Source organism: Xenopus laevis, chromosome 1S (assembly GCF_017654675.1).
Source record: "Xenopus laevis strain J_2021 chromosome 1S, Xenopus_laevis_v10.1, whole genome shotgun sequence".
NCBI classification, from domain to species: Eukaryota; Metazoa; Chordata; class Amphibia; order Anura; family Pipidae; genus Xenopus; species Xenopus laevis.
Window position 1 is genome coordinate 46,251,527 of NC_054372.1, and position 20,077 is coordinate 46,271,603.

Genomic DNA, 20,077 nt, shown 5'->3' on the forward strand with positions numbered 1-20,077 from the left:
TAAACATGAACGAAATTTTGACGACAACCACATCTACCCAGGCATGACTCCTAATATTATATAATATTAAAGAGGATATCATCTGTTTTTGTGTAATGTAAAGTGAATATCTAAGCAACCACAATTGGCACCCAACAACATGTAAAGACAATTAAGCCCCCCCCCACACACACACAATCTGCCCTTGCCCCACACATGTATCTGATCTACCCTAAACGCCACCACTTTGGGAGTCCACTATTTAACCCAATCCTAATTATTCTACACGATATACAGTAATGGCTACAGAAAAACTATAGCACAATGCACATCATCAGTAAATTGTATGCTCAGTACCTTAACAGCTCCCAACTGTTCTTTTCGAAATCTTTCCAGGGGCTTAACCAGGGCCTCATTTACATTTAGTGCCTATAAATCAACAACAAGTTATTTGAGTGATGATTGGTCAACTGAAAAAAGACAGTGATTGAAAAACTAGGCAAATATAAATATAATATTACCCATAGAAAAATGAAAGCTTACAGTAATCACTAATTAATGAAATTAAAAATGTATTTTATTATACCATCATAAACCGAGGGAATATTATACAGGTAGCAAAAAAAAAGCTGCATGACACAATGGGGGTCATTTATCAACACTGGGCAAATTTGCACATGGCCAGTAACTCGTGGCAACCAATCAAATTGCTTTCATTCTTCATTCATTGTTCTACTTGCAGCTGGCTTCAAAAAGCTAATAACTGATTGGTTGCTATAGGTAACTGCCCATGGGCAAATTTGCCCAGTGTTGATAAATGAGCCCCACCTTACCATAATTCATATGTATTTTTTTTTTGTAAAGTCACTTTTATATGCTTAGTATAGTAGTTTCTTAAAGGTAACACAAAAGAGGAGAAGAGAACTTTCAACAAGTAGTAGACATGAGAGTAAGGTTTGGTTGTCATTTCCTTGTGCACCACCCTTTGTAGTGGATATTCCACAAGGGTGCATTTCGATTAGTAACGGATTACAAGAAAAAGGTGACTAAGAATTGCTTCGCTTGGGAAAAAGAAATGAAAGACCTTAAGGATACTGGCAAACAGGGAAACCCATTTCATCACCCAAATGTTCAGTAGATTCATGGGTGTGGGAGCCCAGTGTTACATTTTTATGGTAAATGTTTCACCCTATCAATTGATAGCACCAGGTGCTAGCAGTGAATGGGGCAATTCTAGAAATTTTGACCCCCAATATCTTGCAGGTGTCACAATGCCTGGCAATCAGAATGCATGTTAACCTGGACGCTATCTATAAGAAAAATACAAAGGCACATTAGTAAGCAACTGAGCAAAATAAAGGAAGACCAACTGAAAATCCACTTAGGGCCATAAATAACAAAGGTGGTTTTGAATATTTATGGATGTATAACTTTATTTATATAGGGATACTAAAATTTGCAGCACTGTACAAAAGTAGATAGAGGTAGGACAAGCAATTTAATAAATAATTATCAATATACAGTTGTGTTAGAATAATAGCAGTATGTTTAAAAAAGTGAATAAAGCTCAAGATCCTTATCATAGCTTTTATGTCCACACACACAAATGCATTGAGAACACTGCACATTCTATTCCAAATCAAAACAAAGAAAAATGTATCAAAATTGTATTCCTTTACAGAAATTGAAGGGATTAGGCTGTTCCAAAAAATAGTTGTGCAATCTTCTTTATAAACTCACTCAAACATTCACTGTATAAACTGACAAATGTTTCATGATTTTGTTTTCCTTTGAATCGCTGAACTAAAAATATTCTGGCACCTGTGAACAGGTATTCCAGTTTAGGATGATTGGACTAAATTCCACAATTCTTCTGCATTTCTTGGTTTTGCCTCAGAAACAGCAAATAATTATGTCACCCCACAAGTTTTCTATTGTATTAAGGTCCAGGGATTGGGCTGGCCACTGATAACACCAATCTTGTTGGTCTGGAACCAAGATGTTGCTCGTTTACTGGTGTTTGGGGTCGTCTTTTTGAAACATCCATTTCAAGGGCATTTCCTCTTCAGCATAAGCAACATGAACTCTTCAAGTATTTTGATGTATTGAAACTTATCAATGATTCCTGGTATGAGATATACAAGCCAGTATGAGAAACACTCCGGTATCAGGATGCTTCACCGTTTTCATAGTGTACTGTGGCTTGAATTCAGTGTTTGGGGGTCATTGGACAAACTGTCTGTAGACTCTAGATCCAAAAAGAACAATCTTGCTTTCATCAGTCCACTAAATGTTGCTCCATTTTTCTCTTTAGGCAAATTGTAACCTCTTCAGGTTTTTTCCCAACAATGGGACTTTGAGGGGGCTTCTTGGCGATAGCTTGGCTTCACATAGGCATCTTCTAAATGTAACAGTACTCACAGGTAACTTTAGACCTTTTTTGTTCTTCCTGGAGCTTATCATTGGCTGAGACTTTGCTATTTTGGCTATTCTTCTATCCATTTGAATGGTAGTTTTCTGTTTTCTTCCATGTTTTTCAGATTTTGGTTGTCATTTTAAAGCATTTGAGATCATTTGAGCTGAGTAGCCTAACATTGAATGCACTTCTTTATATGTTTTCCCCTCTCCAATGAAATTTTTAATCAAAATACGATGTTATTCTGAACAATGTCTGGAACGACCCATTTTACTCAGATGGGGGCCATAATTGATACCTGTTTTTTCACAGAATGAATGGCCTCACTAATTGAAATCCTCACTGCTATTATTCTGAACACTGTTATTAGTTTGAACAAGCCTCAATTACACAGAATCATCAGAATGCATGTCATGACTGTTGGGTCTGTTGGCTTTCTATTACTCTACTACATCTACTAGTAAATTATTTGCCATGTAGAAATAAATTTCTACCAAAAAAAGTGGTTGATCAGGTCAGACTGCTATTATTTTGAACACAACTGAATATTCAAAGGCAGCTTCATGCATACTACAAAATTCTCTTTCACAGAAAGCCCATATTCCTTTTACTCACCATAATCTCACGCTGCTCTTCGAGGTTTTGTAAAAAAGTAGAGAACTCCTGGAGAGATGCATCTGCAATAAAATTGTAGTGTGTTTAATGACATTTTGCGGAGCATTCATAATCAAATAAAGAGGAAGAATAGAGACTCGCTCACTCAACCTACCAATACATCTCTCATCATCAGTCTCTGCATCTCCGATAAACTCAAATTTAAAGTCACGGAGTGAATGAGCAAATTTTCTCTGTGCTGTGGAAAGGCCTGCAAAAAAAAAAAAAAACATCTACAATATAATTTAGAAATACAAACAGAAAACAAACAGTATGTTATACATATCAATGTTGTGCCTTTAACATCGCTTCTGGAACAAGACAAAAAGCTCAGACACACCCGAGTCCTGTAACTCCTTCTTTGAGCAGATATTAGGCTGGCGCAACTGCTGGGGGCAACTTTGGGGCTTTTTATTATTTATGGATATTAGAGAACCCTCACCAGCACAATATACCTTGGTTTGTGGTTCTCGAGTAATTATTTACTGTTCAACTATACGAGTAGAGATTTATAAATGACAAAAAGAGGAAGTAGAGTACGTAGACAAAGCAGGTTAGTAAAGGAAGAGGGATATTCCTTACCCATTAGCACTAGTGCCTTCTTCCCAACTCCAACCATTCCAGTTTTGTTTAGAATCATAGATCCAAAAAGTAGGTGGGATTGGGAGAAGGTCTGATGTTAACCTGGCAAGACCTGTGTGCCTTAGGGTGGAATGAAACAGGATTTGTTGACTATGAGTCAAAGGTGACATTCTGGCAAATGTAATAAAATTATATACAGAGTTGGAGAGGTATAGATGTAGTTAGGACTGCTAGTGAGCAGCTGTTCCAAAAAGAACTAAGGAGACCAGTGGCCAGAAATTTGCTAGTGGCAGGGGATACACTTTGCCTAGTGGATCCCTCTGTGTGAATAGTCTAGAGGTTCTTGCAAAATTAGTTATAGGGAGTTGCAAACATAAATGCAGTTGATGTCAAGACATGTAGCCCATGTTAAAGGAAAAATGTAGGCATCTGATTGTAAACTGAACAAGGTTAACAAGAGATTTTAAAAGGAACTTTCTAACTTAAATTAAACTTTAAAAGTCTATTGGTAAAAAAGTTAATGTTTTCATTCACAGCCCAGAGTTGAAAATTTTTCTATTCTTAGAATGGGAACGACCAGAGGAAGAACAGAGCGTATTCTGTGTTTATATTTCATGCTTTACATACCAAGAAAAGAACGGACAGTTTTGACCCTGTCCAGAAACACCCAGGCATACTGTAGTTTGAATTGCAACTTAAAGTTCATATTTACATTTGTACATTTGTTTTTGTTATGTTATATAATGGCCAGTCCTAAGGAACTTTTCAATTTGTCTCCTCTTCTTCATTTATTTATAATTAATCCTAAAACTGTAAATAAATTTAAGCCTACAAAAATACAATTTAAAGATTAAAGGAAAACTATACCCCCCAAACAATGTAGGTCTCTATAAAAAGATATTGCATAAAACAGCTCATATGTAAAATCCTGATTCATGTAAATAAACCATTTTCATAATAATATACTTTTCTAGTAGTATGTGCCATTGGGTAATCATAAATAGAAAACTGCCATTTTAAAAAATAAGGGCCGCCCCCTGGGATCGTAGGATTCACTGTACTCACAACCATACCAACAAACCATACATGTTAGGTCACATGAGCCAATTAACAGACAGAGTTGTGTCTTATGCTTCCACACTTCTTCCTGTTACAGTTAGAGTTGAAGTATTTCTGGTCAGGTGATCTCTGAGACAGCACAGAGACCATCACGAAATGGTGGCTCAAGGCAAGAGATGTAAAAGGGCAATATTTACTTAAATATATATTCCAGTTTGGTAAGATTCTTTAATATGCCACTTAATATGATATGAACTGTTGCTTAAGTGTTCATTTTGGGGGTATAGTTTTCCTTTAAGACAAACTGAAATAAGTCTTATAAAGTTAAAGGAATTGTTCACCTTTCAAGGGGTAGTTCACCTTTAAATTAAAAGTTGAAATTAAGAAGACAATTTGCAACTGTTTTTCATTTTTTATTATTTTTGGTTACTGAGTTATTTAGCGTTTTAGAAACCATATATTTGTAGCCTTAAAGAGCAATTGTTTTTAGATGGGTCAGTGACCTCCTTTTGAAAGCTTGAAAAAGGAGGCAAAAAGTTGATTAGAATTAGCCATCCTATAACATGGTAAAAGTTAACCTAAAGGTGTGCCACCCTTTTAAATAAACTTCTGGTATGATGTAGAGCAGGGGTCCTCAAACGTTGTTATTCGTGAGCCACTTTCAAATTTAAAAAGAGTTGGGGAGCAACACAATCATACAAATAATTCCAGGGGGTGTCAAATAAGGGCTTTGGTTGGCTGTTGGTAGCTTCTATGTGGACTGGCAGCCTACAAGAGGCTCTGTTTGGTAGTAGACCTGTTTTTTTTATTTATATATTTTTATTTTCAATGTGAAAGTTTACATCATTTGTGTGTGCTAACCGGGAACACCCTGGGGCACAGTTATCATTGTCACAGATATTACTGATACATACATAAGGTAAACAAGAAGGCGTACCCATCAAATTGTCAACCAAAAGGGAATAAAAATAAAAGGAAAAAGAAAACATGAATGCAAGTTATTCACAGAAGAGAAAAAGAGCTGTTGGTTAGATTTGTATGGCTCAACATCACAACCCAGTAACAGAGAGGTCTAAGTTTACAAGCCTTGAGAAATTTGTCGGTAGGAGAGCCAGAGGGACCAGGTTTTGTTAAAAGCCTTGGATTGGCCGGTTTCGATACTTGTGAGTCTTTCCATTAACAGTAGATTGTCCAGTCTCTTTCTCACCTCTCGGATATCCAGGGTGTTGGTTTTCCAGGCTTTCGCTATCGTTTGCTTGGCTGCAGAAAGATATATGTGATCATTCGCCTGGAGTATTTATTGCCACCTGAGACATGCTTGTTTAGTTGGGCTTCAGCCGGATTTTTAGGGAGAGTGAGTCCCGTGACACTGGTAATAAGAGTATATACCCTAATCCAGAAACGGGTTGCCACAGGGCAGTTCCACCATGTGTGGAGGAATGAACCGGATTGGTTACAAGCTCTGAAGCATAACTTGGAGGATGTAGGATACCATTGCGCAATCTTCTCTGGGACAAGGTACCATTGGTGCAGCACCTTCTGGGAGGTCTCCTGTATTAGAACATTGACAGAGCACTTAATGGTGTTTTTAAAGATGTCTGACCAAGTATCCTCATCCAGACATTGCCTTAGATCCTTCTCCCAATATTGGAAGAACTTCAATGTTTTTATAGGAGTGATATAGATCAGATTGTCATATAGGTAAGATAATGCTCCTTTGGTGGAGACTAGATGTAGGCAAAGTCTTTCGAAAGACGTCGGAGGGGGGAAAGTATTTCCCTCTTGTTGAGATTTTATGAAGTGCTTGATCTGTTGGTATCATAACCATTCCCTCTGAGGAGCCTTGTATGTTTCCTGAAGTTGGGAAAACGATAGTATTTTGTTAGACCGTGTCAGGGAGTAGATTGTCGACAGGTGAGACTGTTCCCACCAAGCGAAAGCTTTAGATGACTTACCAGGGGGGAAGTCAACATTGTTAAGAAAAGAGGTAGCCGGTTTATGCGGAGAGTATAGGCCGTAGGTGTCTTTCGTGTGGGGCCCACACTTTCATGGAATGTGCCACTATAGGGTTATTCGGGACTTTATTAGTAGAGTTTGTAATCCACAGTATATTCCGTAAATTAACGTCCTGGAGAGAGTGTTGTTCGATGTGAACCCACAATGGGGTATCGTATGGCTGATGCCAGGAGACTATTTGAGACAATTGAGCAGCAAAAAAGTAACATTTCAAGTTCGGGATTACAAGGCCCCTTTTGTAATGACTGCGGAAAGCTGTAGAGAAATTTAATCTGGCTCTCCTACCGTTCCATACAAACTTATTAAAAGCCTTCTGTAAAGTGTCAATCAAACCTCTTGGAGGGTAGGTTGGCAAAGTGCGGAAAACATACAACAGAAGTGGAAGAGCAGACATTTTCAAGGCCGTAACCCTCCCTCCAGGTTAAGTTTACCCCAGGATGTTATCATGGCTAATACTGTAGACCTGGTTTCTATGCATCGAAAACTTGCCTTCAAGCCAGGAATTCAAAAATAAGCACTTGTTTTGAGAACACTGGGTGCAATATCCAAAGGGTTGGTGAGCAATATGTTGCTTACGAGTCACTGACTGATGAGGAGAGTGCTATTCTGAGACAACTTGCAATTGGTCTTATTTTATATATAGTTTTTGAATTATTTATTTTTGCTCAGCATCTCTTCAGTTTAGAATTTTTAGAATCTGATTGCTATGGTTCAATTCAACCTCGCAACCAGGCAGTGGTTTGAATGAAAGAGAGGAATATGAATATAGGAATGCTGAACTAGAAAGATAGGAAATAAAAAGTCACAATAATATTTAAATTGTAGCCTCACAAAGGAATTGTTTTTGGCTGCTGGGGTGAGTGACCCCCATTTGAAAGCTGGAGGAAGGAAAATATTGTGGCTTGTAATATGCTGTATACTTCTTCACAGCTACTTTATGAATAGCCTTAACTTATTGTTTGTGGTATTCTATTAATTAACAAATCTCCAGTTTGGATTTTGCATGTCTATTGGGTTGCTAGGTTCACTGACCCCAGTAACCAGACAATAATATAATTGACAGACTGGAAAGATGAAAAGCAATACAATGATCTGATTTATAGTTTTAAGGTAGTCAGGGTTACTGACCCTAGCAGTCAAAGGGCATTTAAAACTCCAGGTTGGAGAAGCAGAACAGAATGGAAACACAAATAAAATACACACCAATAATGGAATAGACATTTAAGCCCAGTAGCAAAAATGCATTTGTAAATTCCTGTTAATTATGTGGTTGTACATTACAATTTGAAAATAAGAAGATTAGTAGAAGGATATATATATATATATATATATATATATATATATATAGAGAGATATATATAGAGATATATATATATATATATATATATATATATATATATATATATATATATATATATATATATATATATAGTTATCAGAAAAAGTCCGCCCACGCAGGTCTTAGGTGAAAAAGAAAAATGTAGTGAGAGAATAAACTACATTTTTCTTTTTCACCTAAGACCTGCGTGTGCGGACTTTTTCTGATAACTATATATGATTGTTTTCTTTGTTCCAGCACCGAGGCATCCATTTTGTGCTCTGGGTGCACCGACCCCCATGTTCTTTATATATATATATATATAAAGAGTGGAATAAAGCACAACTTATCTGCACTGAAAAACAACCTGTGAGTGTCGCTTCTTTCTGCAAATACTTACCCACTTTGGCTGGCACCCAGGAATCGACTGAGTTAACGGAGTGCACCTTTGGATCTCGAATATATATATATATATATATATATATATATATATCACATGTATCATTTCTCCATCTACAGTAGTCTGAGAAACTCTGAGGAAGTGGCATTGCAAAAACATGACGAAAGGGGAAACAAAGTTTTAACTTCTTACACTAGAATTATATTTGTAATCAAGTGACGGGTTCCTTGGTGTCAGAAAGACAGAGCACATGCTTATGGTTTTTAGTGTGTTCAGAATATTTGTGGGAAATCTATGACTATAGACCTTAGAATAAAGACAGATATGCTGAGACACAAATAAATGAAATTAGAGTAAAATGAACTAGAAGTAGACGCACATTTGTTGATATTTTCTCAAACGGCCAAATGAGGAGATCACATGTCATCTGTTTACACCCATAGTTTGTACTGTACTAGGGAGCTAAAAAGTGGAAGGAGAAGGGAAGCATGGGGATGTTGCTATAAAGTAGTAGGAACCAAATGCCTAGGGATCACCATAAGTTACGTACAGCTAAAAGGTAATGGGAAGCGCCAAAAGAACGTGTTTTTTACAAGAATGTATGTATGTATGTATGTATGTATGTATGTATGTATGTATGTATGTATATTTTTATTTGTAAAGCGCTCCTTGAGGGCAAAGCACTGTACAGCAAAACAATAAATTATTAGTAACAAACAAGGGGTCATTGGAATAAAAAGTAACAATAAGTGCATTATTAGAATACAATTCACATAAATATAAAATATAATTACAATGCAGATTAAGTGCTCAGTGTCAAGGAAACAAAAGGCTAGAGGACCCTACCCCTTAGGGCTTACAGTCTAAATGGGAGGGTAACATACAGACAATTCAGAGGGGTATTAAGGTGCTGTGGGTTACGGTTTGTTACACTGTTATATAAGTGCCAGTTCAGGTGTTATCTAGGTACTCCCAGAGGTAGTCTTTGAGTTTTGTTTTAAAAACATTGAAGGAGGATTCTCTCCTGAGAGATTCAAGAATGGCATTCCAAATATAAGGAGTCGCAAGAGAGAAGGGTTTGATACGGGAAACAGCAGTAGTAGTGGGGGGTACAACCAAGCGGTTGCTCGGAGAGGAGCGGAGGTTTCGGGCAGCAACATATAGAGAGACAAGAGATGAGATGTAGTTAGGTGCAGAGGAATGAAGGGCTTTGAAGGGCTTTTATGAGGAGGAGTTTATAAGTTATTCTTTGTTTTATAGGAAGCCATGATAAGGACTTCAGCAGCGGAGGGGCCTGTACCCTTTTGGGAGAGGAGGATAATTCTGGCAACAGTGTTTAATACAGACTGTAGAGGGGAGAGATGTGAGTTAGGGAGGCCAGTTAGTAGAAGGTTACAGTAATCTAGTCTGGAAAGGATGAGAGCATGCATGAGCGTCTTGGATGTATCAGGTGAAAGGAAGGGATGGGTTTTGGCAATATTGCGTAAGAAAAAGTGACAGGTTTTGACAGTGGTGTGAATATGATCAGAGAAGGAAAGAGAGGAGTCGAAGATTACCCCCAGACAGCGAGCTGAGTTGACAGGATTAATGAGCATGCCATCAATAGAGATAGTAAATAGGGGAGTAGGACCAGGCTTAGGTGGAAAGATGATAAGTTTAGTTTTTGTTAGGTTGAGTATGAGGAGGCGCTGGTTCATCCAATTTGAGATAGCCAGGAGGCAGTTAGAGATCTGAGCCTCTGTTTCAGCTGTTAATGAAGGGGTGGATAAATATATTTGGGTATCATCAGCATACAGATGATAATTAAAGCCAAAAGAATGGATGAGATTGCCAAAAGACAGAGTGTACAGGGAGAACAGCAGCGGACCAAGTATGGAGCCTTGCGGCACCCCCACATTAAGTGGAACTGGAGATGAGGTTTTGTTATCATAGGAGACAGTGAATGATCGGTTAGAAAGGTAAGAAGAGAGACAAGATGCAGCCTGGTTACTGATGCCAAGCGAATAGAGAATCTGCATCAGGAGAGAGTGATCAACTGTATCAAATGAAGATGATAGGTCAAGGAGGAGAAGGATGGAGAAGTGACCTTTGGCTTTGGCAACCTGAAGATCATTTGTAACGCTGCACAAAGCAGTCTCAGAGTGACCAGGCCGGAAACCAGAAGGTACACAACAGCACATTTTCAAATAACTTTCCTAAAACTGCAACACTCTTATTGCCAACAATGGCAAGCCAGCAGCACAGATTCCCGAGGTCTGTTGTGCTTATGAAAAAAGTCTTTAAAGTTACATAAGAATTAATGTGTGTGAAACATTCCCTATTTTAAAAAAGCCTGCGGAACTATAAAAAAAAAAAACCAAAAACATGCTTTCAATCTTTAAAAAAAAAAACATGTCAAAACAATATTGTTAGTTTAATAGAAACGAACAGAAATTATGTTTGATTAGCTGTGAAACACAATGGTTTCCCTATAAACCCTAGACAGTGGGTGAATTGTGGTATTCCAACTCAGTATTTTTAGTGTCAGCTAGTTTCTGAACTGAGACACAAAGATCTTGACAGTCAGTGGAGTTATTTAGGTTAGGACAGAAACTGCCCCTCAACCAGGCAGTATTAAATGTTGGGCAGAAGAGAACAGCTTTAGGATTATTTTCTTTATGGTTATGTTTGAGAATAATAATAGTCCCTGTTTACTTCTAGTCATTTTTCATAGGATGGCAACCTCAAGCACAGAAGTATTTATTTGGATAAGTGTCTCCTGACCAAGGAGCCCTATCAGATCAGTTCCTTGTTCAGGAAACATTATACCAAAAAATGCTACTATGCAGGGAGGTGCCAACTTAAGATTTATGGCCAGAAGTAAACAGTTGGGGATATCAGGAGTTCTGAATTACACTGGTCTGTATGGCACAATGACACAAAAGCAGCTATTACCTAAAAATAAGTGGAAGTTTGGAGAGGTTTTGTCTCAAATGGATTTGGTTTCAGCTCTGGGGGGCTCGCTGACTTTGTAACTGTTCTAAATTGATACATTTAGTTTTGTTATCTTTGTCCCTGCTGAGCTTCATTAAACGCAGCTGAATTGATACAATAGCTGCTAATATTCCACAGATACTGCTGAGAAATGCATTAACTAGTGTAGCCATTAAACATAGCAAATTGTACGGTTCAAAATCTGCTCCTGGATCACTGGGCTGCCAGACTGAAACACCAGAGACTGGAACATAAATCTTTAAACTTCAAATTTTGCAGAAACAATAAAAAATAAAAAATGGAAAGCAATTGAAAAAAGTCTGTTTATATTGAACATTCTGAAAACAACTCAACTGAAATAATGTTTTTGGAAGGTGAACAACTCCTTTAAAGCAATATGCTTGGGATAAATCTAAAGTGCCCACGTCTTATAGAAATTATTCAACCCACGGGGAATTAAATACCCAACACCTGCATAATTTTGTGCTATTTAGAACGCAAGTGGAAATGAGCTTAAGGTTAGGCATTTCTCTAACCCACTGAACCTCATTTTTGGCCTAAAATCAACAGTCACAAACAAGTGTCATTCAAGGTACTGCTTACAAACATAGGGCAGTTTGGCATGGAGCTGGTATTTTAACTTTTATATCAAAACTTATGCCACAGTTATTTTTATGTTTTCCGGAAAAAAACAACACTACCAAAAAACATTCCAATAGCTGTACATTTTTTGAATAACACAGACTTTGTTTTTTTTTTTTTCAATGGACAAATAAATTCTACATATTAAATGGGTAACTTGCAATTAAATTTGACAGAATTCACAATGTTCTCTGCTGCCATGCAGTATGTATGTAACTCAATTGCTAATTATCCATGACTCTTGAACTCTTAGGTCTGCTAGTATACTCATACACAGGGGCTAAACATTACCCCAAGCCTTGCATACATATGGAGCAAACTCTGTGTTCTGACATGACACAGCTCACTATGGCACAACATTTTGGCAGCACTCATGTAAAAGGAAAATATGTGATCATAGACTGTGTGATCCTTAGGCTGCTCATGCATGCTTATAACCATTTGTTTTTACAAGCCAGTCTGAAAATTAGTGATCATAAAAGGCCTTAACGAGTAATAGTGTTTGGTGCTACCATTACTTTTGCCTCTTGCATTCTAAAAATGATAATAGTAGAACACATTTCAAAACAGGCCTCACAAAACGTTTTGGTGGCATCAAGCCAAAATTATGTAGACTTTCCCAGTGTAGTACAACGGCAGTCAACTTCCACAACAAACAAAACTCTCAGTTGCAGATGTTTTCATTCTGATTTATTCTACCACAAAAATAGAAGGGGACAGAAATATTGGTGGGAGGGGTTTCCTGTCTTCTTTGCCAATGCTGCAAGAAAGGCCACAGTGGGAAAAAGAGATCTTCTGAAATCTTAATTTCCTATATAGCAAAAGAATGTCTACAAATAATTTCCTTGAAATAAACAAAAACACAAGATTAATTTGACTATTGGTTCACTGGCTATGGGGGAAAAAGAGAAAAAGAGAAAGTTGTGCTCACCACCATTAGGCGGGGTTACAATGAGGGTATGACCACAAAACCACAAGAGGTCCTAAATAATACAGTATTTATCTGATTCACTAAAGGAGTGGTTCACCTTTGAGTTAACTTTTAGTATGTTATAGAATGGCTAATTCTAAGCAAATTGGCTTTTCATGTTTAATTTTTTTTTGGTTCTTTCAGGTTTTCAGGTGGAGGGGGGTCACTGACCCCCATCTAACGACAACTGCTCTGTAAAGCTACAAATGTAATGTTATTGATTCTATTCGGGCCTCTCCTATTCATATTCCAGACTCTTATTGAAACCAATTCAAGGTTGCTAGGGTAATTTGGAACATAGCAACCAGACTGCTAAACCTGCAAACTGGAGAGCTGTTAAATAAAATGCTAAATAACAAAAAAAATAAAAAATGAAAACCAATTGCAAATTGTCTCAGAATATCACTCTCTACATTATACTAAAAGTTATTTTAAAGGTTAACAACTTTCTACTGCTTCATTATACGGGGACTAAGTTACCTGCAACTTGAGTTTTCAAAGGTTTTAACCTTGAACGCAACAGCAAGGCACAAAATGAAATTGGAAATTTTTGTTTAAGTCAAGAGCAGTGAGGTTTTCTGTCAGAAAAGGAGAAAATGTCCGTGAGAGGATATAGCAGAATTGTACAGGGCTACAGAATATGGTGCGCGCGTGCGTGTGTTTCAAAGGGGTGGTACACCTTTAAAGTAACTTTTAGTATGTCCCAATTATAAGCAACTTTGTAATTGGTCTTTATATATATATATATATATATATATATATATATATATATATATATATATATATATATATATATAGCTTTTTTTAGTTATTTTCTTTGGATTCATCTCAGCTATCAAATGGGGTTCACTGACCCCATCTAAAAACAAATGCTCTGTAAAGCTACACATGTATAGTTATTGCTACTTTTTTATTACTCCTCTTTTTATCCAGGTCCTCTCCTATTCATATTCCAGTCTCTAATTCTAGGCTTATTTGGACCCTGGCAACCTGACTGCTGAAACTGCAAACTGGAGAGCTGCTGAATAAAAAGCTAAATAACTCCAAAACCACAAATAAAACATGAAAACCAATTGCAAATTGTCTCAGAATATCACTCTCTACATCATAATGAAAGTTCATTTGAAGGTGAACAACCCCTTTAATAATAAAGTCTCATAGAAGTAAATAAAGCAACCTTTGCCAAGCTCTATTTCACCTTTTATTATACATGCCCCTATATTCATTTATACATTATAAATACACCATACCCCTACATACAGTATACCAGGATTAATAAACAAGTTTTCAAATAATAAACGGTAGTGGTACCATGGTTTGTTGTTTAAAAAAAAAAAAAAAAAAAAAAAAAAAAAAAAGGATTAGTGGATTGATATAACCCTCTAGCTTGTAGTTACTATGCAGCAAGACAGATGAAGGAGGATTTTATTTCAGAGGTGGCAGCTGGAAGGAAGCTAGTGTCAGCTGCTCAAGAGTCAAAAGTCAATCATCTACACACACCCATAGGATACACGGTATATGCCAAGAGCTGCCAGCTTACACAATTATTAACTAAACAAGAAATATATATCACACCTCCCAAACAAACAATTGGACTGATTTTACTTGTGTAACATTTTTATTTTACTACTGACAGTTTTGCTTTGCTAGAAAATAAGTTGTTTCTACCTTCAAGCAGCATGCATACCAAAGAAATCTGATACAAACAAGTAAGGAGGGAGTATCCTCAGTTAGTGGCCAGTAATTCCATACTTACAATGTGGGCTTGAGACAAAAATTGTTCCCATAACTCTGTGGCTGCATGAACAAGCATCCGACATCATCTCATTTCTTTCAAACTTTAAATGACACCAAAAATAAAATGTAAGTAACTGATGTAAGTTTGAAAATATTAGGATCTAAACTGGGATACAGTTTCCTGGATGTGGCAAATAGCAGTTTAAGGAAAAGTTTGCCACTCAACATTTGCCTTCCTAGAGTTACTGATCCCCACAACAAAAACAAAACATTTCTGCCTCTCTTCAATTTAGGAGGTATTTAAGATCCAAATTACGGGGAGACCATATCCCACAGACTCATTTAAATCAAAATCTATTGGCAAAAAATATTTAAATTATTTTTTTAGTAGACTTGAGGTATGGAGTTTCAAATCATGGAAAGATCCCTTATTCCGAAAAGCCCAGATCCCAAGCATTTTGGGTAAAAGGTCCTATACCTGTGCCTTGCAAACATTATTTATCATCAGGCAGGCAGACCTTTTCACACAATTTAGTCAACTATATTTCACAAAATCAATTGTACCTTACAGTAAATCAGTTTACACTTTTATTTGTTTTACAACTGTCTGGCTACTTCTTTGGCTGCACATACTACTAAAAAGTATATTATTAAGAAAATGGTGGTAAGAACATTGTTCGGGGGCTATAGTATTCCTTTAAAATGTCCTTTGGATGCAACTGCCATGTTTTTTACCCATAATGCAGCACCCCCCATAATTCAAGTGCAAAAATATGCATGCTTAACTACCCAGCTTTATTGTTGTAATTTTGCACTTCAGAGCACATTTGGAGGTAATGCAGTTAGGGTTTCCACCTTTCCTCCCGACTAGCTCCAGGCAGGGAGGTGAGGTCGTGACATAGCGGGCCATCTCGTAGTGGGCCCGGGGTCGAATCCTAGAGGCGCAGGGCTATGATGTAGCGATTGCCTAGTCAGAATCCTTTCTGGTTTTCCTAATTTGGAAAACCGGGTAGGCAGTTTTGGCCTGGACAGCCCTTCACAAAACCAACATCATTGATACTTGTTGCAGGATTGTTCATAAACCCATGCTTTCAACAAGTTTAATAAAACAAATACTCCAGTTATAAGCTAAAAAGAGGGGGAAAATGTGAAATTTTATTTCACATGAATCCATAGAAGTCTGTGCTTCATCCAAATAACCCTGCCATTGTCAACCATTTAAAAATGGCGGAGGGCAAAAGAAATTGTGTAATAAAAAAAAATGTAATGTAAGGTCATGCACCTGAGCAGCTTTGAGTTGTATTAAAAAGGACATAGATTCCAAGGAGGAGAGGGTCATTCTTCAAATTTAGAGAGAATGGTAAGGCCCCATCTAAAATACGCCATGTAGTTTTGGTCTCCAGTGCTCATACTGGACATTATTAAATTCATGAGAATCCAGACTAAGTGGTAAATGGTATGAAAAACCTCAGTTATGGAGAGAGACTCACCAATTTGGGGTTGTTCAAACTGGAAGAGAAGAGGTGCTTTAAGATTATTACATATATATATATATATATATATATATATATATATATATATATATATATATATATATATATGCGTTTTATACAGACATTAAAGGTAAAACTTGACAGATGAGCCTTTTTTTTTAACCATGTTACTATGTTTCAGCGTATTTGAAATGTTCACCATAAACCAAGGTTTTCTAACAGGAAAAGAATGTAATCTTTCCCTCTGGCATATAGCTTTGATAAGGAATATGAGACATGCGAGAGTCCAAAGATCACTCACACTCCCAAAAATAAGTAATTTTGCCAAAAGAATCAGAAAAGGCATCTGTGTGGGGTGGTGGTGGTGAGTAGGCAGAGCAATGACCAAAGTAATTTAAAACTGTAACTTTGCCTGAACCTTTCTAGTTTGATTATTTCAAAAAACTTTAATTGTAATGTTATTAAAAACTATGCACGGTCATTCTGTGTGTCAGTGGTTATCAGTGTGTTAGCCAACCACTCCCATAAGAGATTGCATTTGTATGCAAGATAACAAGCTGACTGTTGACACTCACATCAGACATGTACGTGTTTACTGCTTTAAATAATGTTGGCCCTCTGTCTGAAAACACGCCATTTTCAGGATGTTTACATTTTGAAAATGCATTCCTGCTAATAGATGTAAATTTTAGATATTTTAGGCCCTACCTCAAATCGCTAGTTCATTGCCAAATCTCAACATTCAGGACTGTCCTGAAAAAAAAAAATACAATCCCTTATATCTTCTACCAATCTATTTAAAGAGTTTAAAGCAAATACCATGCCTGCATTGGCATTGCCCCAAAGTTGGTGTGAATATGCATATTCAAGCATTTTTGTGCTGAAATCTGCCTTGTGTGCCTGCACCCAGCCCGATGCAATGGTTCCAGGCAAAGAAAAAAGCTAATGTCGGCCCAACATGTAGCATTTGCCTAATTGCAAATTTCCTTTTGTAGGTTTCAATGCAAAATACACGTATGTATATATTTATTGAATTGATCATCTTTTAATCAATTTGGGCCCAACATATTTTCAAGAAATGGTTCTTCATTCACAACTAGGGTTGCCACCTGGCCAGTATTTCACCGGCCTGGCCGGTAAAAATGATGGTTGATCTCAATGTTATTAATAGGGAAAAAAAATAAATATATAGGAAGGCCGGTATTTTTTTCCAGAAAAGGTGGCAACCCTATTCACAACAGTCCCTGATCGACTGGAGTTTAGTTGCCTATGACGTTCTCACACACATTTGGCTCTATTTCATTAGGAGTCAATAAACAGGCATGTACAGTTAGGTCCATAAATATTTGGACAGAGACAACTTTTTTTTTTCTAATTCTGGTTCTGTACCACATTGAATTTTAAATGAAACAACTCAGATGCAGTTGAACTGCAGACTTTCAGCTTTAATTCAGTGGGTTGAACAAAAAGATTGCATAAAAATGTGAGGAAACGAAAGCTTTTTTTTAACACAATCACTGCATTTCAGGGGCTCAAAAGTAATTTTACAAATTAAAAAAACTGAAAATAAAATGTTCATTTCTAATACTTGGTTGAAAACCCTTTGCTGGCAATGACAGCCTGAAGTCTTGAACTTATGGAAATCGCCAGATTCTGAGTTTCCTTCATTTTTAATACTCTGCCAGGCCTTTACTGCAGCGGCTTTCAGTTGCTGTTTGTTTGTGGGCCATTCTTTCCGAAGTTTAGTCTTCAACAAGTGAAATGCATGCTCAATTGGGTTCAGATCAGATAACGGACTCGGCCATTCAAGAATATTCCCCATCTTTGCTTTAATAAACACCTGGGCTGCTTTGGCTGTATGTTTTGGGTCATTATGAAACGCCTCTCAATCAGTTTGACTGCATTTAGCTGGATTTGAGCATGAATATGTAATGCATGTATCTGTAGAAATAAGTCAAATCAACTTTTTCTTGAAGACGATTCAACAGTCATCCGACTGGCTTTCTCATTTGACTTATTACTACAGATATACCATGACCTAGATCAGTGATCCCGAACCAGTAGCTCGTGAGCATCATGTTGCTCTCCAACTCCTTGGATGTTGCTCCCAGTGGCCTCACATCAAGTGCTTATTTTTGAATTACTGATTTGGAGGCAATTTTATTTGCATAAAAAACACTTGTACTGCTAAACAGAGCCTCGTGAAGGTTGACAGTCCACATAGGGGCTACTAAATGGCCAATCACAGCCCTTATTTGGCACCCCAAATTGTCATGCTTGTGTTGCTCCCCAACTCCTTTAACATCTGAATGTTGCTCACGGGTTCAAAAGTTTGGGGGTCCCTGACCTACATGAATGAGAATCTTCACAAAAATATGTAATGCATGACTAGTTACATACTATAGATAGAAATATATTTAAACATGTGCAGAAAAGTCTGTGAGACAACTATTACAACACATGCAACATACATATGTTTTTTTATTATTAGTGACTGCTACAGCTGTCATATAGAAATAGCAGATAATCTGGCATCCGTAATAAAACACTTTGACCAAGGAGTCTCATTTTCTCATACTGTCCAAGTAAAATATAGCACAAAGATATGTAATGTAGATCTTCAGACACCTATACTACATTTTACTTGCATTGGTACATTGTCCAGGGTTCTTTTATTCAAATTAAATAACACTGCATTATGTGTTGATTGTATGTAAACATTTTAAATGTTTACCGGTTTCAATGAGTTTCAGGGGATCGTTTACCAGAATCCAAACATTTCTCATAATGTTTGGAAAATACTCAGACCAAATCCACATGGTAGATTTTTTTCCCCCTTATTTATCAATATATTTTCCCGAAAAAATTTCCTGTGCACGAAAAAACCCGATAAAATCATGAAAAATTCGAATCGCACTAATTTTTCAGATTTGACAGCCGGAAATCACAAAATCTTTGGATTATTACACGAAACCCAGAGCAGATCAGGATATCTTCGGGACTTCTCCCATTGACTTCTACATGAACTCAGCAGGTCTAGATTGGAGCACTTTTTTTATTCTGACTGGGTTTAATAAATTCTGAAAAATTCTAGTAGTAAAAAAAAAAATCTAATTTTTCTAGTTTTTGGCATTCGGACTTTAATAATAAAAAAAACCTCAGTGTCTCGGGACAAGGAATTATAGACCAAGGATAAAGGAAAAGAGACACTAAAGAACAGGCAAAAGCATAGTATCAAAAGGTTAAACAAGTCGCAGTCAAGATTCCTGGTTAGGCTGACAGATTCAAGCTTCCAAATTTGCCCATTTTGAGTCTACAGCTTATCTGCCAGTATATGGGGTCCTTAAAGGGGCCTGGCCGATAGTAGCTGGGTAAAAACCCAGTTGTAGATGGGGCAGGTTTGAAAATTCAGACGAAACCTAGGAGCGCATCAGCTGTACACTGGACTTGTTTTTTGATCAGCTGGATATTCTATCACCCTGGCTATCTCAGGGTGGGCATATTGGGAAAAATCCTCTTGCTTGGCGACCTCACCAAAGAAAAGTGGATCTTTACATGTATGGCTAGCTTTAGACAGATAGCAATCAGAGAATTCAGGAACAGGTCAAGAGTTAAAATACAGAAAATCTGTAAAGATGCACAACCAGGAACTTAGAAAAAAAAAAATTAGTCAAATGTGTCAGAAGCACCACATTTGTCCCTGCGACGTCATCTTCCAGCACCACTATCAGAGCTGAGCTCTCGAAGTAGGTGCGATACTGTAGGTGCACCCCAGCAACTGGTTACTAAGGGTTACTGCACCTGGGCAAACAGTGTGCCTTTTATGACATGAGGTTTA

General features: G+C 37.2%; 1 protein-coding gene across 1 annotated transcript in view; it reads right to left on the reverse strand.

Moving 5' to 3' along the window:
* arhgap10.S (Rho GTPase activating protein 10 S homeolog) overlaps positions 1-20,077 on the reverse strand; it is a 110,839-nt gene that overhangs the window by 81,785 nt on the left and 8,977 nt on the right. The window contains 3 exon segments of the mRNA NM_001093142.1: positions 337-408; positions 3,011-3,072; positions 3,165-3,260. Coding sequence (NP_001086611.1) covers positions 337-408; positions 3,011-3,072; positions 3,165-3,260 — 230 coding nt within the window.